Raw genomic sequence first — 25,485 nt, forward strand, 5'->3', positions numbered from 1 at the left:
AAAAAACATTTAAAGCATTTACAATTTAGTTTTAATGTAATTATTTACTGTATTATCAAGTACATATTGCAACATTTAAGAATATTATCTAGTATTTCATATTTTATAATGCCTGCTGATTGATTGCACCACAGCTGTACCTCTGTCTCCCTGAGCCGGCGACGGAGGCTGTCACTGGAGTCCTCTTTGTTCTGCAAACGCTCCAGGTCCCTCTCGATGCGCTCTTTGGACACTCGCACAGACTGCAGCAGCTCTGTTGCCTCAGCACTTGCCTTAAGGGCCTGCACAACAGTCAAGCAGTGCTCAGTTTCACAAAAACATTTTTCTTTAGTTTGTCTTTAGTCTGAGATTTTAATAGACAAAAAGTCAATCTACTAAAGTCAACAAAATTCATAGTTTTAGTCAAACCAAATTTTTTTTTTTTTTTTTTTTTATCATAATAAACAGAATTTATAATTATTTTAACTTGTTTCTTGGATGTTTGTTTATGTCTGTTTTGGGAGCTTGAAAATTGAAAAGTGGAGTCAAGTCTCATCCCTTTCAATAATGTATGTGTAGTTTTTTAATTATTCGGAGGAAATAGGTACTTGTTATCAAAGAACATATCATATAGTTTTTGTCTAGAAAAATATCTTTTAGTCAAAGTTGTAGCCATTATGGTTACTTTTTATTTAGTTTCAGTCAGCAACATTTGACAAATATATTTTTGTTGACAAAATTAACACTGAATGAAGTATAAAGTCAAGTATAGTACATAAAGAAAAAAGGCCTAGTCAAACTGCGCAATGTGTTAACGATGAGAGGAGAAGTACTAATAGAAAATTAAATAACTTTTCTTTGGATACAGTCCTACCCGGAAGAAAGATTGTCTTAACATGAGATAAAATAATGTTATCGTTTATTAAACTGCTTTGTCCCTGAAAAAGCTTGCATATGTATTATGTCAGGATTATAATTTACTGTGCAAGATACATCTATGCAAATGGTGATAAATCTCGTCACAGATTTGAATCCTACAAAATGTTGCTATTTTCTCTAAGCACAGAGTATAATTTTTGCTCTGCACGCAGTTCGCACAGGTTTTATGTAGATGCAAATAGCAATAGCATCTGTGAATCTGCCTAAATAAATCACTCCATGTGAAATAGCTATGAGTCAAGCTTATCCAAAATGTGGGCTTCGTCATCTTTGAATATCTGAAAAGCTTTGGGTACATTCGGCACAATGGATTAAAAAAGTATTTCAAGGCCAAAACTCCCTGGACTGAAATTATCTTTTAAATGGGTTAAATCAGTTGTTTTTATTCTAACGGCTTGTTTAAACGGAAAGAGAAGGTCATTGAGGTTAGAGCTTTCTGAGTGAGTTTTACAAAGCGCGATTTTAAAATATTCATTTTCTCAGGCAACAAAAGCACCCTACCTTGGTCAGCTTCTCTTGGAGGTCCTGGATTTTTATCTGCTGCTCTGCATTTGTCTAGAAATGAGCAAAACAATAGTTTAATGGGCATAGATTAAAACAGTTACTTTGTGGTTATAATCTGGCTTTGTACCTTTTCTAACTTGGAAATGACCTCCTCTGCCTCCAACTTGCCTTGTTCTTTGGCCTGAAAATACACATATTAAGTTTAAAAGTGTGTTAACTCATGATGTTTGCAGTGTAAAATGAATGAGGAAACTGGCTTGGTTTAGTGTAATAATGTGTAATTATAGCATGGATCTAGACAGCATTATTCATCCAAATAAACCATTGCCCCAGTTAAATATTTTAGCACGAACTAACAAGCACATTTTTACAACTGTATAATTTCTATATTCACACTATATCATGTTCTAGCATCCAAAACATTCAAATCTACCAGCTATCCTGTGCTCTTGATTCAATAATTTGTGTCCTATATGCACAATGATTTAAATAGTCAAAATAATTCAGCTTCTCAGCTTGGTGCCAACAAAGAGGTAGAAACTGGATGCATTATGGAATTGGAGAGTAAAACTACATAAAACATCATTATCTAAACTATTCTTGGATAAAACAATCAAATTAACAATAACTGAATTATTATATCTAGGCAGGCCAGCTTGTCTTCTAAATTGCTACCAAAAATGTTGTTAAATTTTGGACTTGTAACTGATGATATTGTCTATTTCTTGGATAAGCTCCACAAATGTTGCAGTCAAAAGAAAATTACAATTTAAATAGTCACATTTAGCAAATATAATAATAACAAAGATAAATGTCCTTTGCAAACCATAAAAAAACAATCTTATAACATAATAAAACTTGATAATCTTGTAGTTTAGACCTACATAAACCTTTTTTTCATTGCATACAATTCATGGTCTTATTAAACTCATTATCTTAACACATACACTCTGTGCTTGCACTAAAATAGTAGTACGTGGCAAAGTAGGTAAAACAAACCTAATCATAACTGCAACACTTACTGACACACACACACACGCACGCACGCACACCCCCCCCACACCCCACACCCCCCACACACACACACATATATATTTTACAGACACATCTTTATTGTGTTGGGAAAAACAACAACAAGCGTCCAGCCACAAACTGCATGTCCCTTCACCCACTGACCTCCCTCCACCCCCTACCAACCCTGCACACCCACCCTGTTGTACAGAAGTGGCTCTTGTTGTACAAACCTTTTGCATGCGGTGCTGTAGTTCTGTAGCCTTCCTCTTCAGCTCCTCACTGTTGTGCCGTGAGTCTTTGAGCTCTGCCTCGTACAGGTCACTACGACGACGAGCAGCAGACAGGTCTTCCTCCAACTGTCGCACGGAGACACGCATCTCCTCCAGCTGAGCATGGTACTCCTAAAAGGCAGGATTGGACAGTCAGGGGACCACTGGGCTAATGTAAAACCAATACTGCTGTAATAAAGCTAAGATAAGATAAACTCTTTAGTCCCACAGGGGGAAATTAAACAAGCATATACAACACGGATAACAGAATAATGAAATTAATCCAAAATGTATGCATTGCAGTCACTTGTACAATAAGTGCAATTCATAAAATCCATAGGTCAGTACAGAAAAAAACGCATTGGCATTAATAGCCTCAATATATATATATATATAGATAAATAGAGAATAAATAGGGAGAATGCGGCATCAGATAACTATGCACAGTGGCTGGTGGCTCTGAGAGAAGATCACAGCAACCTCCTTTTACAAAATCCAGTCACCATCACAGTGGCAGACATCCAGGAAAGAGTCTCATGTACGAAAAACTGGACTGCACCAGGCCCTGACATGATCCTACTGGCTAAAAAAAACACTGCTTTCCATGAACATCTGGCAACACAAATGAACCAGCTGCAAAGGGATGGGACTTACCCTGAATGGCTAACCAAAGAGCATACGATCCTGATCCAGAAGGATCCCTCAAATGGTACATTTGCATCCAACTATCGGCCAATAATAACCTGCCTCTCCACAACATGCTCATGTCAGGCATCATCATGGTTAAGATAAGTGGGCACATGCATCAATACATGAGCAAAGCACAGAAGGGCATGAGTAAAGATACCAGGGGAGCCAAACACCAGCTCCTGGTAGGCTCCTGGTAGCTGCCAAAAACCCGTCAGACCAACCTGTGCACTGCCTGGAATGATTAAAAGAAACCATACGACTCAATACCACACACAGGGATTACTGAATGCCTGGAGCTGTACAAAATCTACAGAGACTCTAAGAGCCTTCATTGCAAACTTGATGAGGTTGTGGAAAACCACCTTTGAGGCCAATGGCAAGCCACGTGCACAAGTGACCATCAAATGTGGCATATACGAATGAGAAACACTTTTATTTATTTATTTATTTATTGGTTTATTTGACAGGGACAGTGTACATTAATAGCATTGCTGCAAATGCACCAGAATTAGCCAAAAGGCTATTTTTCATCTGTTGTCCCTGGACAGATGGCAAACCTGTCTCCCTAAAAACAAGAGTAAAAATATTATACAGTAAAAATTACAATATAGTATAGAAAAAACATTAAAAACAGATATAACAAACACTGTAAACAAAAGTGTTCAGAAAGGACAAACAAAACACAGGCATTATACAGACAGTCCACAGCCATTCCACAACATCCAACTTAAGAGAAAACACAAGTGTTTGGTTAGTCAGGGGGGAGTCATTAGTAATGTTAATGCAGACATGTTTGATGTGTTATGAACCAGTTTTTTAAATGTTTTTTGAACAGAATGTAGGTGCTTATTTCTCTGATGTTCTGAGGGACCGAGTTCCAGTCCTGTGCAGCTGTAACTGAAAAGGCACTCTGACTGAAGACACTTCTCCTCAGAGGAACAATACAGTCTCCTCGGGCAGACCCTCATGTGACCCTCTGAGAGCTGGTTCTTGTGTTCACAAACTGATTGAGTGGAGGGGATGACAGACCATTAATAATTTTATATATTAGACAGAGTTTTGAATACTTGATGACATTCTCCCAACTTAATAGTTTATGCTTCTGTAAAATGGTGCAATGATGATGTCTTGAAGGTTTTTTATCTAGAATCTTGATTGTCCGTTTGTATAATGATCCAATGGGTTTTAGTGTTGTTTTGTTTGCCTGTGACCATGTTGTAAGACAGTATGTTATGTGAGAAAAGATGCATGAACATTTTAGCTGCCTGCAGTGATAAATGTGACCTAATGAATCTGAAATTGGACAAGTTAAACTTTACACCGTTGCACACTTTTTTGATTTGTGATTTAAATGTTAGTTTTGAATCAATTAGGACCCCAAGATATTTGAAATCTGACACAACTTGTATTTTTTCCCCTGCCACAAAAATATCTGCCTGATTACTCATACTTGTAATGTTTGATTTAGAAAAGAACATTGCTACTGTTTTATTTACATTGAGCTTTAAGGAGGACTGATTTAACCATTCTGAGACATGGGCCATGGATTGTGTGAGTTTATCAGCTACTTGAGTTGTGTTTTTACCATGTGCATAAATGACTGTATCATCTGCATACATCTGAATGCAGACATTGGAACAGACTGAAGGGAGGTCATTTATGTACAGAGAGAAAAGCAATGGACCTAGAATGGAACCCTGCGGGACACCAGTAGACAGAGGGAGGGGAGGGGAGTGGTAATTATCCATTCTGACAGACTGTGATCGATTTGATAAATATGATTCTATCCATTTTATTGCATGTGAGGAGAAGTTAAACTTGGTCAGTTTGGTGAATAATATTTTATGGTTTACAGTGTCAAAAGCTTTTTTCAGGTCGAGAAACACAGCACCAACCACACCACCCTTATCCAGTAAATCTTTGAGATTTTCAATAAAATAACAATTAGCCGTCTCTGTTGAGTGCTGAGCTCTGAAACCAAACTGCATGGGATGAAGTGAAAATGATGTGGTGTTGAGATGTACTATAATCTGTTGGGCAATGAGTTTCTCTGCGACTTTGGACACTGTGGGTATGATACTGATGGGCCTGTAATTAGAAAGTAATAATATATCTCCGTTTTTATAGATTGGGATTACAGCTGATGATTTCCATTTACTTGGAAATACTGCCTCAGACACTGATTGATTGAGAATGTTGGTTAATGGAGTAATTAAGTTGGAGCTGAGTTCTTTTAACATAAATGTATCTATGCCAACTATGTCTTTTGTTCTGGTAGGTTTGAGTGAACTTATTGTCTGTGAGACTTCTGATTCTGTGACACTGTTTATACTAAAAATGGGCTCTGATGCATTTATAGGACAAGCACTTAATGTATTAAATGGAAAACACTGGGCAATATTGGAAACAGAGTCAATGAAACAATTATTGAAGGCATCTGCAACTGTCTGTGCATTATTTGTAATTTGTCCATTTATCTTCAATTCTAAATGTTTTTTGCTTTTTGTATCCTGTCCTACAATTTTTTTCAGTTGATTCCAGATTGTTTTAGTGTCCCCTTTTGCATTCTTAATTAAAGTCAAGAAAAAATTTGCTTTTTCCTCCCGTATGTTTTTTACTACTTTATTCCTTTTTAGCGATCCACTTTTGATTGCCTTTTTTAATGCAAGATCCCTCTCTTTCATTAATTTCAGCATATCAGAGTTAATCCAGGGTAGTATGTTTTTATTATTTTTACGTTTGAGTTTGGATCTAAAGTTTTTAATTATTCTCTCAAGTGTTTCTACAAAACATTCACAGTCCCTTTCACAATCACTTCCCTGTAATACCTGATCCCAGTCAATTTGCTGAACAGCATTTTTAAATTCTTCCTGTCTATTTTTTGGGATTCCAACAAACTCATGTTTCCTGACAGAAAAATTAAACCTCTTTTTCGAGAGCTTTCTGGCCACAAGAACCAAATTGTGGTCAGAAAGGCCAGCTAACATGTTATAAGATTTAACTATTCTCTCAGGTCGGTTGGTAAATATTAACTCGATCAGAGTGCTGCTTGTTGTGGTGATTCTTGTGGGTCCATTGATCATCTGGACAAGATCAAATTTGTCAGTTACTCTTTTAAGATTTTTTCTACCTGAAGTTTCCTCCCAGTTTATATTGAAATCCCCCAATCCCCCTCACTGCTGTTCTGCATAGGTCTGAACCACCTCAGCCAAATCATCAACAACACTGGCTATCAATACTGACTCAGGAATAGGGCCACCATCAGTCATCTCCTCTACATGGATGACATCAAGCTGCAAAAATGAGCGAGACATCAGTGAGACTCACTGATCCACATCACCCGAATTTACAGCACAGACATTGGAATGTCATTCGGGCTTGAGTAGTGTAGTCGGATGGTGACAAAGAGAGGAAAGGTGCTCCACACAGAAGGGCTCTCACTCCCATAAGGAACAATAGCAGACATTGAGTACAGTTATAAGCACCTTGGTTTCCCACAAGCAAATGGCAACCTTGAAGAGGAAATAAGGAAAGCGGCCACGGCCAAATACCTCCTACAAGTAAGGCAAGTCCTAAGAAGTTAGATCAAGAACAAGAACCTGGCAATAAAGACCTACGCCCTGCCAGTAATCAGATACCCATCATAAGATTGAGGCTGTACACAGGAAGGAAGGAGGCCGAGGACTAGTGTTTGTGAGAGCCACAGTCCAGGATGAAACATCCAAGATCTATATGTACATCAGTGACAAGGCCTCAACAGGTGATGTGATCAGTGAATGTCTCAGACAGTAGCGTGCAGAGGAAGAAGTTGTGGGTGCTTTCTCTCGAAAGAAGCCGAGTCCAGAAATAAGGTTCCACAGGTTTATTGAAGTGTTGAGTATGAACAGAAATTACTTTAGCTAGTCTCATTCGTTAGACCCAATTGAGAGGACCCAGACCAGTTCAGTGAGAAACAAGTGGCTCTGAATCTAAAGATGCCCAACAAAACCCCAGAAGCCCCAGTAAAGCCCCAGCAAAGCCCCAGATTCGGGTGTGGCTGTCACTTTTATTAGATCTACTCGAATAGAGGTTCCACCCCTTCCTCGGACTGTCCACCCACCTGACACCATTTGGTGCAACTCTAACACCGGACCTGACTCTGACCATAGAAGGGAGTGAGACGGGATCTGAGCTCAATCTGGCATCTGGTTCCTCTCACAAGGGTCATCTTGACATTCACTTTCAAAACATTTCACAACATCCTTTGCACAGAGTACATCTTCTGGAAAGCAGGATGAAGTTAGCTTCCAGGAATTATCAAAACACCCACAAAGTGCTGGAGGTACCATCATGGGAGGACAAGCCCCTACATGGGATGTACCACCAAATCATAACTGAAGTGGCTGAGGTCAAGAATCCTACCAATGGCTCGAGAAAGCTGGTCTGAAGGACAACACAGAGGCACTCATCCTGGCTGCACAGGAGCAGGCCTTGAGCACCAGAGGGACAGAGGCCCAGATCTACCACATCAGACAAGACCCAAGGTGTAGGCTGTGCAAAGAGGCCCCTGAGACAATCCAGCACATAACTGCAGGGTGTAAGATGCTGCAGGGAAAGCATACATGGAGCGCCATAACCAAGTGGTGGGCATAGTGTACAGAAACATCTGTGCAGAGTACGGACTGGAAACCCCAAGGTCGTGGAAAACACCAAAGGTAGTGCAGAATCAGATACAGACTGACAAAATGGTGATGGAGAACCAACCAGACATTGTGGTGGTGGATTAACTACAGAGTAAAGCCGTTGTGCTGGACATAGCAGTACCCAGTGACATGAACATCAGGAAAAAGAAACACAAGGAACTAGAGAAATACCAGGTGCTCAAAGAAGAGCTGAGGAAGGCCTGGAAGGTGAAGGCATCAGTGGTGAAACATAGCCTTGCTATTCAAACTCAAGTGTATCAGTTATTAGTAGAAAAAAAACATAAATGTACCATAAAAAATACATTTATATAAATCTTCTTTTGTGTGAGTCAACAAAATACAAAATAGCTGAATGGCCAGTCTTTGGATGAACACAGATCAAAAGCATGTCTGAATGCATGGCTACAGAATATCAATGTAGGAAAGGACTGAACAGGGTTAAGATTTGATAAGCCAGAGCCACTTAGTGCGTGTGTCTCTTAAGTAGTCATTAGTCATAGGCTAATAGATTAAAATTAAACCTCTGTGTTGGGTTAGGGGGCATAGCAGGCTGTCTCTCACCATAATACAAAGTAGCATCCCGGTGTTTCCAGTGGGAGGATATTGTTAGCGAAGGAGACAGCATCAGACATGGTCAAAATAATGTTCAAATTGTTTAACCACAGTAGAACAGCAGGGCAAATCTGTCTGACATAACTAAACAAAACACAATTAGACCGACTACAGAGGCGGAATAATAGCACTTAGTAAATCACTTCAGTACCTGATTCTAACTACTTATCTATGGACACAAAAACAATGCTTGAAACTAATTTAACTTTCAAACAAGTAAATAAATGTGACATTTGTGAACGTTGTGCCAGTTTTTGTTTCATTTAGTCTAATAATAACAGCATTATTAACCATAAACCTGGTCAACAAATCTGCAATCTGACATTTAAACAGCAAATTCCACCACAATCTTGACCTGCCCTCCAGCTCAACTTTATAGGTATTCTGTCATTGTGAACGCAACCTATTGGACTTGACTGTTTTTATAAACTTGGTTTATGTGTGAATATAAGTGAATGTCTTACTGGTACAAAAAGCACCAAGGCCTTGGTGGAGTACAGGGTAAAACTATAATGTAAGTAGTCAGCCCCATTATCCCAGTTATACACCAGGCTCTTTCCTGATTTCCTGATAGTTGGTACATAAATAAAAGCTGTGTCTAAACCGAAAGCCACTGTCTGCCCTGTGGAGTCTGTGTGGATCTAGCTCGACATGTTTCTCCATAAAAGTGATAAACAGAGCAGTCACATGAGTGCCGTGTGGGAGACAGATGCTGCCCAAGATGAAATGCTGGATTTAGCAAGGAAAGCCCCACTGAGAGACAGCAACAGGGAGCACACAATACAATTCACCCAGACTGTGGTGTGGCTGTTTTACTGGCTTTGTCACATCTCAATTTAGCCTTAATAAGCAACCAAAAATGATGCAATTTGTCAAAACATTCCAGCTGAGAGGTTATACAGTTTAATGGCCTTAAACGGTTTGTAACTAATTTGATTGTAATAGAGCCAATTGGTAAAAGGAGTTAAGCTGATCATGGTAAATTAGCCAAAATGGATTAGGCACAGGCATTTTAAATATTTAATAGATTTTAGAGAAATCTTTGATAGTTTGAGTGCTGTTATTGAGAGTATGAGGATCATAGGGATGGTCAGATTAGACTACACCATCAAAAGTTGCTATTCACTTTATTCTAATTACTGTCAAAGATGGGACAAGAGATTTTTACATTTGTTTACATTTGGATTGGACAGAGTTACACCTCTGTGCTACAATGACAAAAAAATGAAATAAATAAAAAATTGCAGGGCCAAAATTGTGGACTAGATCGAACAATGGATTAATTATAAATTAAGTCAAAAACTTATCTTGAGGATGAGGAATTGTGTCTCATCTAAGTCCTACCTTCAGTCCTACCTGAGAGAAACTGGTCCTATCCTACATAGTAAATCTGAAGTAGAGGAAATCAAAAATCTATACCATTAAGAAACCAACCAAAGACTGACTAAATGAACTGCTTGGCAACAAGCTAATTTTAGTTTGTCAAATCTCCCCTGATACGCTTTTCTAATTCACATCATCTTTCCCTAGTCTCTGATGGGCATCTCAGTGTGTCTGCTTTACAGTTCAATAGCATCATATCATATTCTAGTCCACTGTGGTTGTTGAAGCATTGTGGCTGTTGGAATAAAAACACCACCAAAATACTGCATAGTGTTCTATAACGCAGTCATTTTTTAAAAAAGACTGTCCAAACTAGATTAGAAATCCATGTTTTGAAATATTGTAACATAACCGACAATTTGAAGTCTGTGAGACCAACTCTGAGCCTTATAAATTCTGGACAAAAGCCAATGGGTCTAGCAAATGGAAAGTAGAGAGTGCCTTATCATGTCACCAGAAAATTTCTAATACTAAGTTTGACTCTTGGCAAGAAAAGGCGAGTTACAAAGTAGTTCTGTTAAATTAATTAAAAGCTAACATTTGAATAGGCATAATTCTAGTTGGATGGTGGGAGAAAGCTGTAGAGGACTCACTGTAAAAGGAGTGGTGTTGCAGATGAAGACAGAAAGTGCGCTAACCACTGTGCCACATTTTTTTTCACAATCTGGTTTCCTTACACAAGCAAAACCCAATGCTACTACACATGATTAATTACATAGACACTTGCCATTAACATAAATCCTACACAAATTTGACTGAGTAACCACCGGTCTATCAGCCACAACATAGTAGTAGTAGTAATAAAATGTGTGTTTGGTGTTTGGTGCCAGATGCCACTGTGTCGTAAGTGTCATTCGCCTTGAATTAAGTAATGGTCAAAAACACAGTCCTGTTATAGTCAGAGCTTGTCACGACCGCCTGCCCACTGCATTGGCCTCCTCTCTCTCTCCTCTAGTAGGTATAGGACTCCAGTCTCCACAGCAACCGTTGCACAATGTATCGGGTGCTTGGTAACAGAGCTCGTGTAGGCTGAGAAAACAGGTTCATTTTCTATTACCTTTTTATAAAAATTGGTGCATAATGCCAGAAGAGAGATTTTACTGTATCACTCTGTGTTCATGTTTTAGAGTCTGTCAGTTTTATTCTAGCAGCTGGCAGCTTAGTCACTTAAGCGACATGAATGCTAGCGTATGTACTTCACAATATACATTGCAACAGAAGCATAATTGTCTATGGTGAATCTGCAGCTTGCTTTAACAAGGCCATTATTAACTTTGGGATGTCTCTATAACCAACTTCATACATGTCATATTATGTAAACAGCAGCATCAAATACTTCATAGAGTTAGATTTAGATTTCCATAGAGTTGATTTTCATTAAAATAAATGTATTAAATTAGTAATACCTGACCAATAGGGCTCCATGATTTGGGAAAAATGTGTTTTTTTGATGAGCATTGCAATTGCAAAATTTGTGATTTATGTTTTAATAGAATTCTGTTCAAGGTTCACATTTTAAAAGCGTCCAGAAGAACTGACTAAAAAACTGAAATATCAACTGGCAAACTCATACCAGAATCACATTTTAGAACATGCTTGTACAAATCTAAACTACTGTTAGCACTTTCATGAAGAATAAAACATAATATTATATTATTGTTTGTGTTTCAAATTATCATATTTTTTAAATTGCTGTCTACCTATTTGATTGTGATTAATATTGCAGCCCTACCAACTGTGCAAACTAGTCACATCTTTCACAAATACTTTTTATAATGAAGGAATACTGGTGTGATACTTGTTAGAAGTGATGCAAATATGCATGGTATATTCATGAAGCAAGCTATAGGAGTGCAATGGCTTTGCTACAGGGAAGGTGTGTTTACAGGACAGCATGATCAGTAAAATTAGATGTTTCAACTGACTCCACTGTACAGAAGTTGTAATTAACATTTTCTAAATCTGCACTACAATATTATAGTAATTGTAAATAGCTTTTCCTCTGTTTATATTAAACAGAGGAAAAGCGATTTGAAAAGAAGAGTTTGTGTCTTTTTGTGATTGAGGAAACCAAAGAAGATAACTTTTTCTACGTGAAGAATTAAGTTAGTACAGCACATTTAGCTGTTTTATGAATAAAGCCTTTTCATGCCTGTTTTATGAATAAAGCCTTTTCATGCCTTATTAATACTGACCAAGCTGTAATTATTATAATGTGGTATCAAAAAGTTTCCTTTGCATAATAATTCTACCTATGATTATAACACAGCTGATAGGGTTGACTCTGAAAGTTCTCCAAATGTTTCAGTCTTGGCAGAAAACTCCTTTTGCACAATTCTACTACTCCTACTCATATTGACATTTCACTAACTTCAAAATTAATATCTATTTAAAGTAAATATGTAGACACTGATATTAACTTGATTTGTGTTCTTCCTCATGTAGTGTTTGTATTAAATAAGTCTCCATGTATTGTGCTGGTACCTGCTCTTTTATTTCCTGAAGCTTGTTGCTCTGGTCACGGATGTCGTTGAGAAGTTGAAGGGCTTTGTCATCTTCCTGTGTCACCTCCATTCTGGCCTGCTCCAAACTGCGCTTCAGACTCTACATGAAAAATGAAACAACAACAAAGAATGCTTTTTAGTTTCAATAATACATAAAGTAAAAAAAGAAAGGCTTGAATTCAGTGTAATCAGAGGAGGTTCAGTGTCATCCAGGATTTTTTTGTTAGTGTTTTTCATTTAAAGCAGATGTTGTTCCCAAATTTTTTTGAGTAGTGAGCTGCTAATTATACAAAAAATGGTCATCTAAAACATCTGTTGTATCTAAAATGCTTCAGATAACCTGCTTTTCCAGATCATTCGGTACATATTTCACAGTCCACAGAAATCATTTGGACTTGCATTTTTCAGATTCAGTTCACTGAGCTCAGTCTTAGATCACTGACAGACAGAAAGGTTAAACCTGTTGAAACTATCAGTAGGTGAAAGGGCTGCTTAAATAATTACATTGAAACTAGTGTTAGCAAAAACACCATAATATGCCACTCATGCTTATCTAATACATTATGACAACTCGAAAGATCCTGCAAATTCTTTCTATTCCATAACATTTATAGCTGCCGTTTACATATAATGAGTTACACCCTGTGGAGAAAGACTGCCAAGAGGAAGATTCTGATTAGAAATGTGAAATAAAACAGCATGCCATTAAGCAAAGCATAAATGCTAGCCACTTTTTCAACAACTTGGGCACCCACAAAGCTCTGCATGTGCCACTATAGTACAACAGTGATGTTTGACAGCTGCTGTTTTGTTTGAAAATAACAGGAATAGAGTAAAAAAAAATAATAAATAAAAATCACTTGGTTTTGTCTGATTGCACTCTGTGAATTGCAATGATATCTCCCAATTGACGTCACTGAGCACACAGCATGGGTCTTTATGTAAATAAGTTAATCAGGCGTAATATTCCTAATGCAATTGTGCTCTCTCCCCTGTAGTTCTCCATATGCTTTCCGTGTGGTTAGGTCAATGCCATAACATTTACATACATGTTGTTCTCAATAAGGGGGGTGAATAAAATGTGGGAAGGCTCACGCTGCACTCTGTGATGTAGGTTGCCAGGTCCTGCTCTAAAATGGTCCTCTGTGTCTCTGAAGCCTTCAGCTCAATGTCCTTCTGCTGTAACACGGACTCCAGGTCGGACATCTTCCTCTGGACCAGAGAGATCTCCTGCTCCACCTGCAACAAAATACAAACAACTAAAATGCTGTTTGTTTCAAAATGTGGCAAATGTGGCAAGACAAAATGTGGCAATGATTAATATTAATACACAAAAATTCTTTGAAATGATCACACATCAAATCATTACCAACCTCTATTTTCTGTAAGGGGATGGGGATAGTGATGGCTGCATGTATTGCTTAATTGATAATCGTGATATTCAGGTGAATCATATTTGTGAGAATTTTTTTTAAAAAAGTATACATTTTTGAAGCACAATTCAGTCTATAGTTATACTGAGTAAACCTAAATGTGATGTGCTTTTTTATGTGGATTTTTATTTTGGTCAAGTTAGTTCAGTAATTAAAAAAAATATATATATTATTATTGATTGGTTTTATTTCAAGTTTGTGCCAAGAGAAAAAGAATAATCATGTTTACTACATGTACAATTTAAACAAAAGAAAAGCACATCTCTCGAAAAGGAGTGGGAAGAAGAAAAACTTATATTAACCCACCCCTGTTCACATCATAGCTTCAAAAATTATGTGGTTGCTTTTGTACATTGATCCTGGAGCTTAACAAATATTTACATATAGCAAAATAAATTACTTATCACATCTGTATATATATATATTGATGATAGTACCTTAGTCAACCAAATATTTTATTTGTCGACTAATTTTTTTAAATTATTATGCAAATTTATGAGCAATAAAAATAATAAATGAAACAGAGTGAGGTAGCTAGAGTTTTGAAAATGACTGAACATTTTCATTTCCTTTATGAAGATGCTGCTTACTAGTACTTCTCTGTATTGCGTGAGATTCTAATAACTTTGCTTTGGAAAGATTTGGCCAGCGCCATGGCCCCTTTTACCGGTAGTTGCTTAATCGATGCACATGTCATGTCTTTAGTCTAACACAAATTTCTTTTGTGGACTACAGCCCTACTGTTTGTGCCACATTAACCTGACTTGTTGATTCAGAAAGTTTGTTTTCATTTATCTGGTCTCATACAAGAGATATGTTGTTCTATTAGACAACTGCTGTTTGATCATGGTGTCAATAACTGCAAAAAATAAAATTGTGATGTTTATTCTCAGAATAAGCAAGTAAAGTAAGAAGTAAACAATACAATTTGATTCCTAAAAGTAACTATGAACTACATCCAGCAAGATGAACTCTCTTTGTGAGTTCACAAAGTCTTAAAAATCCGTCTTGCATGTGATTGTTGATGTGGTGATTGGTGGTGGGATTGGCCAAAGCCCACGCCAAAAAAATCAAAACAAACATGGCGACGCTGACAGATGATCTATTTTAGTAGAAATACTGACTATTTTGATTCTGAAAAATGTGCAGAGGGGAGCTCTTTGTCCGTTTGTGGACATGTAAGATATCTGTGCTTTTCTCTCTAGTGGATTTAATTAAAGTTTGATTTTTTGGCTTGTTCCACTGTTGTGAGGTTTCAACTAATCAATGTGAAGTCTTTGTTTGAACGGTCCAAGCATTGGTTCTGATCACTTTCAGCAAAAGCTATCCCAAACTGATGTGCAGAACTCAATTCAGAGGGCTACACATATCAGTCTGGTGAGACCAAGATTGAACATTAACAGTATTTAGTTAAACCTATGTATATGCCAGCCCACACTGTTACAGATCTAAAGATCTAAGATCTAACATGTGTTTTAAATTGAATTACTCTCATTTCTACATCTGCTACTGATACAGTGTACTCTATCTCTATGGTTCCAGACAGTTGAAATTCCCAGAACACTAGTATTGTTTGTCCCTGCTGCCATGTTTATGTGTGTTTGTCCAGGCTGGGACAGAGGGGCAGTGGCAGATGTCACTCTGATAGAATTAGCCGGTGCCATTAAAGCATTAGGAGCAAAAGGAACCACAGACAAACAGCAGGAGGAGCACAGTCACACCGCACTTAGTGTGTAACACAACTCACACCCAGTCACCAGATTCACAACATACAAGACATGCTCAAACCAGTATGCCATGTGTTTGGGTCTGTCTAGCTCTGAGAGGCTGTGGAAAAATGTTTTAGTTCATCATCATACATTGTATAATAAAAGCAATATATTTAAGCATGTCAAGCTACAATTTAACAACACCATAGAGATGTTATGCATATGCAAAATGTTTCACTGTATGGTATTAAACTTATTTGTCTCCTGGGAGACAGGACAGATGACACCACCAAACCAAGTTACAAATCAGATCTGTGAAGAGATCACAGCAAGTATGTAGTGCATGTTTTTTCTATTTCTATTTTCTGTTTTCTATTGCTGAGCAATACAAACTCCTTTAATTCAACAAATGTGTGATAGTTTATATACAGTTGCCATGCAGTGGAACATTACAGGCCAATAACATCTCATTCATAATAAAAACTCACACTGGATAAAGTACCTGGGACATGGTCTGTAGACTCCTTCTGTTTAGGCTTTCACAAAGGGCTCTGGCTTTGTAGAACAAGATGGTCTCCTTTACAATGCAGAGTGCTCCAGCCTCTTATCTGTGAGAAAGGGAAGATAATAAAAGCATACAGTGAGAGGCAATGGCAATCTATCTATCTATCTATCTATCTATCTATCTATCTATCTATCTATCTATCTATCTATCTATCTATCTATCTATCTATCTATCTATCTATCTATCTATCTATCTATCTATCTATCTATCTATCTATCTATCTATCTATCTATCTATCTATCTATCTATCTATCTATCTATCTATCTATCTATCTATCTATCTATCTATCTATCTATCTATCTATCTATCTATCTATCTATCTATCTATCTATCTATCTATCTATCTATCTATCTATCTATCTATCTATCTATCTATCTATCTATCTATCTATCTATCAGTTAATCTATTAATCTATCTATCTATCTATCTATCTATCTATCTATCTATCTATCTATCTATCTATCTATCTATCTGTCTGTCTGTCTGTCTGTCTGTCTGTCTGTCTGTCTGTCTGTCTGTCTGTCTATCTATCTATCTATCTATCTATCTATCTATCTATCTATCTATCTGAATAGATAGATAGATAGATAGATAGATAGATAGATAGATAGATAGATAGATAGATACAAATTCACTAATTCAGATAGATAGATACTAATTCACTCATGCAATAACATAGGGTTTGTGTGGTTCAATGGAAAGAGCATTCACCCCAGAGCATGGGAATTTCAATTTCTATACTATGCATCTTTTTTCTTTTACCTTCCAACACTCAGCCTCTCCAGAAAACAAATTCACATAAGCAAGATGAGTGAAGTGTCTTGCCCAGTAACACAATGGAAGTACACAATCCCTACATGTACTATATCACCATTACCTATCAGATATCTGTTGCTAAGCAATGCTGCCATTTTTTGCTTTTGTCCAGATCTGTACTCATCTCGCGTCGTGCTGATGCTATAAATAGCTCAGTGTGTTGCCTCCTTAACCACTGCTGGATATATTTGGCATCTTTTGTGATGGAGAGAGAGGCAGAAAAAGACCCACACACACAAAATGTCTATTTAAAGCATCACTTCCCACTCATCCCTTCAGTAACGCACTCAACCCCATTAACAACAGTATAGTCCATTCTATTTTAATGTTTTATCTTCTACCATTCCTGCAGAAGCACTGGAGTAGCAACAGTAATCACCATCATCAAGTTTAAAATAATTTCTGCTTGCTTTTCTCTCCACATGTCTCTAAAGATTTTTGGATTAAATTTATCACTGCCTGCCAACATATTTGGCTTGAGATATCATTTTTATGCATCAGTGTGAGAGTTTAAACTCACTAAATGATACAGTTGTTAAGTGAATGGTGCAGAAGAAATTGAAAAGTAAAATAATAATAAACATTGCAGAACCCAGAAAACAGGGCTTATTACTGATTTAATTAGACACAACAGTAAGATTTCAAATATTCTTACATCACATGCAAACTTTGAATGTAATGTGATACTTGTGATACTATTAAGAAATTACTTTGTATTTATGTATTACCAAAATAAAACTAAATGACTAAAACTATGAACAAAACAGGCACAACATCAGAAACCTAGCCTAAAAAAATTAGATCAAATCAAGAGTAAACCAGGCCCGAGGACACAATGAGTGACCAGATCAAAGAACAATCCAGGACTAAACCCGATTTTAAGGTTGAATTTTGTCTGGACTAAAGTTTTTACAGTGAATACATTTCTGCCGTGACAACTGAGGGATTACACAGACCCAACCACAGCATGAATACCCTGATCAACTGAAAACACATAAGAACTGCCAATTGCTTCCAAGTCCCTCTAGGCTACTCCTTGTTCAGAATAAAGTAGCCAAGGTTTATGTGATGAAGTAATATGGAGCTAGTGCCTTGAATATGACCAGTCCTCTACAGCAGTTTCCCATAGCAGTGTGGGAGCAGGTGTCAGATCATGAGTAGCTGAGCAGAGCGCGGCGTGAGACAAGAGGGTAAAACCAAGTGATCCACTGTGGCACATGGACTGTTCACCTGTGCACTTGAAAATAACAATGTGTAGAAGCAGGGTCCCATATGGAGGGCACCATCAGGGTCCACACATGGTTGGGTCATAGAGGTCCGATTTTTGGTAGATTTATTTGTTTGTTTGTTTTTTTTGTAGCACTTGCCCTTCCTGTTACAACCAATGTAATATTTTGCAGCTGTGATAGTAGTAGCAGTGATAGTAGTAGTGGTAGTAGTGGTAGTAGTCATAGTGGTAGTAGCATTAGAAATAGTGGAAGTGGGCTATTTATCCAGGATTGAGAAAAAAAACAAAACATTGGCTTATTATATATTAAAGAATTCCTTGCATATATAATTGTAGTGCATTTATTTATCTGAAACAAATGAAATATATGTAGTTTGCCAAATATATAAAATATAAAGTCAAATTTCTTATAATTTTTTGGAAATCCAAAATTGAATGGAAGGAAGTAAAATTTTTAAACAATTTTAAAGTTTATAAAAAATATATAGATACAGTATTTCAAAAACTGCATACCCAAACAAAAGCAGTATTTACATCTGACAGTCCTGGAGGTAGGCTCACTTTTCTTTACTAATAAAGTGCATGGGTAATGTTCCCCCGAGAATGCAGCAGATGGAGTTGGATCTTGCTGTGTTTCCCAAAAAGTGCAGGTTCATGGCCCATAATGATGTGAGCTAACGGCCCATGCAGCGTGGCCCTCCCCCCTAATCACCATTTCCCTCTGAGCAACCACAGATAACTGGAGATGACTCTGGCCTCATTCAAACAGCAGGAACACATCAGCTTCTAGTTATTTAGGGTAGTGGTCCTTGTTTATGCCAGAGCCAGTTAAATTCTAAAAGTTGAATCTAGGTTAGGGATGTCAAGATTATTAAGTTAAAGTTTTTGTGCCAATAACCAGTAAACAACAAACTTGGTTTTGTCCTGGTTTAGTATTGATTTGGTCCATACTTACCATATTTAACCAAGACTAATCAATGAAAAGTTATTGATTAGTCTTGGTTAACAATACACTACATTCACATTTACACAGTCCAGGTTTAGTCTGGGTTTAGACTTGGTACAGACTTGGTTTAGATTTGGTTTAGTCGGGACTGAGCCTTGGTTTAGACTTGGTATAGACTTTTTTAAATCTGGATTTAGCCTTGGTTTAGTCTGGGTTTAGACTTGGTATAAACTAGATTTTGCCCTGATTAAGTCTAGGTATACATTTGGTATAGACTTGGTTTAGTCTGGATTTGCCTTGCTTTAGTCTGGGGTTAGACTTGGCATAAATTTGGTTTAGATTTGGTTTAGTCTGGATTTTGCCTTGCTTTAATCTGGGTTTAGACTTGGTATAGACTAGATTTTGCCCTGGTTAAGTCTGGGTATATATTTGGTATAGACTTGGGTTAGTCTGGATTTTGCCTTGGTTTAGTCTGGGTTTAGACTTGCTTTAGTCTGGGCTTAGACTTGTCATAGACTTGGTTTAGATTTGGTTTAGTCTGGGTTTAGACTTGGTTAAAAAGATATTAATCCTTTCTAAACTATCTTACGATTTAAGCCTTGATTAGATTTTTATTGTTTTCTTAAATTGTAAATAAACAATTCACTAAAAGATTCTTTTCACATTGTTCAACTTTGGCAGTTTGATAAACACATACAGCAGAAATAAACTCAGAAAATGGTGCCAACCAGGAAACATTTGCTTTCGCCTTTCTGTCTTCTTTTTCAGACATTTGTTATTTGGCTTCACATTCACGCTGCTGCTAATCTTTTTTAAATGAAATGGTAAAATAGTCTTAACACCTGATACATTGCCAGCCAGAAAATAGTGCCGGAACATTGCTTGTGTGACCGGAGTAGTCATTTAGTTGGTTGGATAATGATTTGGCCGGTGAGTCAGATTTGTTGAGGAGGAGGCGAGAGGTTGTGTCCCAGTCATGGTGTTGCTCTACATTCGGGCCCTGGGTTACTGTACTCACCGTGGGCAGCTCTGAATCACAAATCTGTTGGGGTATTGCTGTAGTGGCACAGATTCTTGACAAAAGCATTTTACATACTTGAAAGCCCTTGAATCCAGATTTGTTGCTATTGTCATGACAAGATATGATAGATATAGTTATTTATCTTAGAAAAGGGTGCTCAATGTTATAACATATTTTTCACCTTACAATTGCACTCAGTAAATGCACTTGCGAAAAGTTGACAATTTGAGACCTACTTCTGCTTTGTATGCTATTGTAATTATGCTCGGACAACATGCTTAAACCTACTAGTTTGAATGAAAGAGCCCACTTGATTTGAATATTTTCTAATTAAGATACATACCCTTTATATTATGCAGTATATTATAAATGCAGACAAATGAGCATTTTTACTTACAGTACTTTGAAAAGGATTTTGTTGGGTAATAACTAATAAAACATGGGGAACTGTTCCAGACAGTTGATTCCCAGTCATGATGGATTATCACAGTTCAAGATCAATGAGAACCATGTACTAGAAACAACTACATGAGACTAAGGTTAACGGTTAAATCTGAAACATGCTCCTGAGTCATGGCCCAAAATCAGGTAAGGCATTGATGGTGGTCTCATTATTTTTATTGAATCATTGTTGCAAAAAAAAAACCAACTTGACTAAACTTGAACTATGTCTATTAAAAAAAGAGTAAAAATGGGACTGCACTGTGACTAACTAGAACCCACCAGTTACTATATCAACTGTGCTTTCTTGGATCTCCATATTCACATCGTTTCCTAATAAATATAGACTGAAGAGGAGAATGCTTATACAAATGTGGGAATATTTTTAAAACTTTGGCTTCAAACCATCCTACAGAAATCAAAATATGGCTGCTGTGGAGCAAAATGAGATCTTTCTGTTACGCTTCTAATAAAAGATAGGCCCTCCCACACATTATATTGGGCACTGGCTATTCCAGGCTATGTACAGCCACACTACTTAATGTTACAATGTTAGGAATAGTCACTGAAGGGGAGTTAAAATCCCAACCAATGCAATTTATGCTGGACTTGTACTGGGAGATTTTTAGTAAGGCTAAAAATGTATTACATTTTATCCTAATGTTAAATTAGATACATCAATCAAATCAGCTAATCTAAAGAATCAGGAAGATTGCCATCCTAATTGTGTAAAGTAAGAGTGTATCTTCTTCTTCCTATTGTTAAGGGAGGCATAAAATTACCATATATTGTTGTAATAGTATCATTCATAATCTAAATGTATCACAATTGAATGAGAGCTTATTATAATTTAGTTTTCCCTTTTAGCAGTCAGATGTTGATTGCCCCAGATTTTAACAAGACAGTTCTTTTTCATGTGTGCCAATCAGTATGACCCATAGATGCAATGTTAGCATTTTAGGGTCGAGCATAAAAGACAGACATGATAGGTGATAATTCAAAGCGCGTTACCACTTCAGTATCTCAGTCCATCATTATCTCCAAAGCAAAGTGATGAGTAGGACCGGCGTAGGCTCCTGAAGGGGCTATTGGGAGAATGACACTTGAGAATATGCAGTGGCAGCAGCCGCAGTCTATCTCTCACATCAGAATCACACCAGAAATCACATATGCTTTTATTGAACTGATATACGAAGGGTTCACTGCATTTCTATAAGCCCAGGACTAAACCAGCACTGAAGTAGGACTAAAACTGGACTGTTTAACCTAACAGGACTATATGTCTAACACACAGCAGTAAAAGTAATGTGTTACTAAGAGTGTACTGAAGAATCATGCCATCCAGATTTAGAAAACAAGTAGCATATTGATTTTGTTTTTATTTATTTATATTATTTGCAAATAACATTTTTGTGGTTAGAATTATCTGAACAAATACAAAATTTTCAATATAGTGCCCAAAATTGAGTGGAAGGAAGTAAAAGGTTTTTTTGTTTTGTTTTTTAACTTTGCAAAACTTTGTAAAAGTTTCAAAAACCACAGACCCCAACACCAACAACAACCACAGCATTTGTCTGTCCTGTCTTCACGTTCTCTGCAAAGAGAGCTCCAGTTATTATTACAGTAACTTACATATACATTATACTAATAAAATATATATGAAATAGCCCTCAAAGATTTTTTTAGCATTTTGTTTATGCCTTATTTTTGAATGGTAGACAACAGGTGCATGTAGTTCAAGTACAGCGTGAAAACATCATCCTGTATTACTTTTTGTTCTTCCAAGAGATGAACCTTCACCTGCTCTCCTCCTGTGATCTTCTTAGCCCCTCCCACAAAGCACTTATCTCCTCCCCCCAGAGCATTTGACCTCTTGGCCTCTTCTACTCTCATTTGGCCAAGCCTCATCTCTCATTTGGCAACACTCTCTACCACAGCTCTGTCCCCCACCTCCTTGTGCTGAAGATGCTCCACAGTTGCATTGAGATTAGTCTTTTTGTCCAGAAGGGCCTCCTTAAGTGTCTTCATATTTTTCATGAGAACTATCTTTCCCTTTCTCCCTCTCCATGTTTTGGCTGACCTTTTGTTCTGCCATTTTCTATATATATTTCAATCTTCATTTGACTGATTTGGTACATGAAGCCTCACCTTTGTGCATAAAAAAACACTCACACGTGGGGAGACCATGCAAACTCCACACAGAAAGACCACACCCACTCCTGAGAAATGATCCTAGATTTTCTTTCTATGAGGCAAGAGTGCAATGCAAACACACCAGGTCTAAGGCATGTTTTAACCAGGACAAAACCAACTTAACCCGAAATTTAAAAAAAAAGGTTTCAATCAGATTAACCAAGAAATTATCTGGTCGAGGAATCGCTGACCATTCAGTTTTGGTTTGTATTAATAATGTAGTAGTGTAGTATAGTTCTTTTTAGTTCAGTGACAAAAATACAGAACTCAGGTTTTGGCCCTGTCTTCACACTAGGTTCACAATAGTTTTAAAAAAATCTCTAGAAGTTGGTTTATTTTTTTTGTACTGACCACTTGTGGCTTTTTTGTCCGAACTTATAGTAATTATAGTGGTATTTTATTATACCCACAGCATAATAAGACCTACAAACCAGCCCAATCAATGCATGGGAAATCATAGCCAATTTAAAGGAGCTAATGAAAAGAAATCTCATACTGAGCACTATTCATTGACATTTTACAAGACCCATTGCTGTGGAATATATTGACTTACACAGCAGGTGGTTCATTGGCCACAGTAAAATAGATCTCTTATATAAAAAGGATCTAGACAGTTACTTTGAGAATGTTATACCATTTATTTTTCTCCAAAATCTGTTGGTTAAATCTCATAACATCTCGTTTCCTTCTTTCACTGTAGCCCTATTACAATATTGTTCTCCCTAGACATCCCTCTGAACTCCTCTGTGCCGCTTCCCTGATAACATTCATTATTATTCTGCCTTGTAACTGCTTCATAACACCAGTCAGCAAACTCAAGTAATTTATAATCCCGCTAAAAAGGCGCCAGAGAAAGACGCATCAAACTCTCTTCACCTCTTCCTCCTCTAGCCTTGGCAAAACCTGCTGTTACCATAGAGATGTACTTCCCTCCAACCATCTTGTTTAATACTTTTCAAACCTCGACTTACAAAATCAAGCAAATCACATGCAACAGTATCCAATACAAACCAATTGTGCCAACAAAGTTCATACAAATCAACTTCAGATGAAGGTTTGACAAACTTTTTCAGACTTGGTTAAGATTAGTTCCAATACATGAACAAGCAATTAATGTATTAGGATTACAGCATAGAAAACACTGTAAAAATCCCATCCCAGTGAGTGACATGCATCGCTCTAAATGAAACCCTGCAAATGACATATTGATAGAAGGATAGGGGCAAACAAAGGCAGAGCACTTGAGTGTCGTGACCAAAAATAGCGCCTGACAGACAAGGTTCAGGGGCTGCTGCGTGAGCAAAGTGCAAATCCCCTGTTTAGGATTCACCAGTCAATCCCAGCATACTCTGAACCCTAATGCACAAAAACACTGCTACTGTTCAAATCATCTTCATTGCAATTACTTATACAGTGTAGTGGATACAAGCATAAAAATGACTTACTCAGAGACTGACAGGGATACAAGCTCACAGCCCCTCAAACGGTGCACCTCCACATGGAAAAAACCTGTTTGTTCCGTGGGGTCTCCCTCGCGAGCCGCCAGCCGGAGAGATAGATTCGGTGCTTGGGCGAATTCACGGATGTCATCGTCACTGGCGAGCGGCAATCGCTGCTTTGAGAGAAGAGGAGAGAGAGAGGGGGAGAGGAGAGGACTAGTGAAGAAATGCACACTGCAGAATGAACATACTCCCGCTCTCCTCTTGTCAATAGCTCCAATCTCACCATCCAACCACCAACCACCCCCTGACTTGTTTCTTCTTTCTTTTTTTAGTTCATCTTTCATTACCGCATCGTCCAATCACACTAATGTATGCAGATCAAACAGAAAGCATCCTCTGAAAAGTTGTTCATATAACGTTACATTCAAAGACCATGGGTAAATTGGACATCTTGTTACTGACAACTGATGCTGAATGTCAATATAGCTGTCTAATTATTTCAAGAGACCAATGAATTATACTAGATATTATATCTACCAAAAGACAAGCCCTTTAACGATGTAGGCTATAAATAAAACATCTGCCCTGAACGTTAAAAGACACGAGGCAAGTTTTTTCAGCATCGTGACGGTACAATTTTAAATAATTCATGTCGTGAGCCTGTTCCATGAAGTGCGGCGTTTTAATATAGAAAAATCAATAAATAAACAGATGCTTACATAATAGTCTATACACTTTACTTTGTGAAGCACATGGAATGGGTATTTCCTTATGTTCTGACTGAACATTATGAATACAATTTCTATATTATGTTTTTGCCTAATGAGCTTTTATGGAAACAATCTGCCTACAGTTGTGTTTTGTTTCATTCATGCATACTTGAGTAATAGATTTAGGCTTTCTCCTTCTTCAAAGGACCATCACATGATGTCATCAGGTTGTGATGCAGATGAGTCCATTCTCTTTCTCCAGACTCTGATGGATCATTTTATAAAATTATCTTTGCCACACAGCAAACCGACCTCACAATTTACACATAAAATAAAAGGTAATTTTCATTACTAGTTTCCAAATATAAACCTAATCCACATTGCAAATATAATGATGAATGTT

General features: G+C 37.3%; 1 protein-coding gene across 1 annotated transcript in view; it reads right to left on the bottom strand.

Annotated features, from left to right (window-relative positions):
* LOC117376380 (citron Rho-interacting kinase) overlaps positions 1-24,524 on the bottom strand; it is a 58,974-nt gene extending 34,450 nt beyond the window's left edge. The window contains exons 1-8 of the mRNA XM_055224102.1: positions 24,376-24,524; positions 16,221-16,326; positions 13,672-13,815; positions 12,557-12,676; positions 2,667-2,837; positions 1,550-1,603; positions 1,420-1,473; positions 141-281 (exon numbers count right to left, since the gene is read on the bottom strand). Of these exons, the coding sequence (XP_055080077.1) occupies positions 141-281; positions 1,420-1,473; positions 1,550-1,603; positions 2,667-2,837; positions 12,557-12,676; positions 13,672-13,815; positions 16,221-16,229 (693 nt within the window). The 5' untranslated portion in view covers positions 16,230-16,326; positions 24,376-24,524. The remainder of the gene's footprint in view (positions 1-140; positions 282-1,419; positions 1,474-1,549; positions 1,604-2,666; positions 2,838-12,556; positions 12,677-13,671; positions 13,816-16,220; positions 16,327-24,375) is intronic.
* Between the last annotated feature and the right edge of the window lie 961 nt (positions 24,525-25,485).

Source organism: Periophthalmus magnuspinnatus, chromosome 9 (assembly GCF_009829125.3).
Source record: "Periophthalmus magnuspinnatus isolate fPerMag1 chromosome 9, fPerMag1.2.pri, whole genome shotgun sequence".
Lineage (NCBI taxonomy): Eukaryota > Metazoa > Chordata > Actinopteri > Gobiiformes > Gobiidae > Periophthalmus > Periophthalmus magnuspinnatus.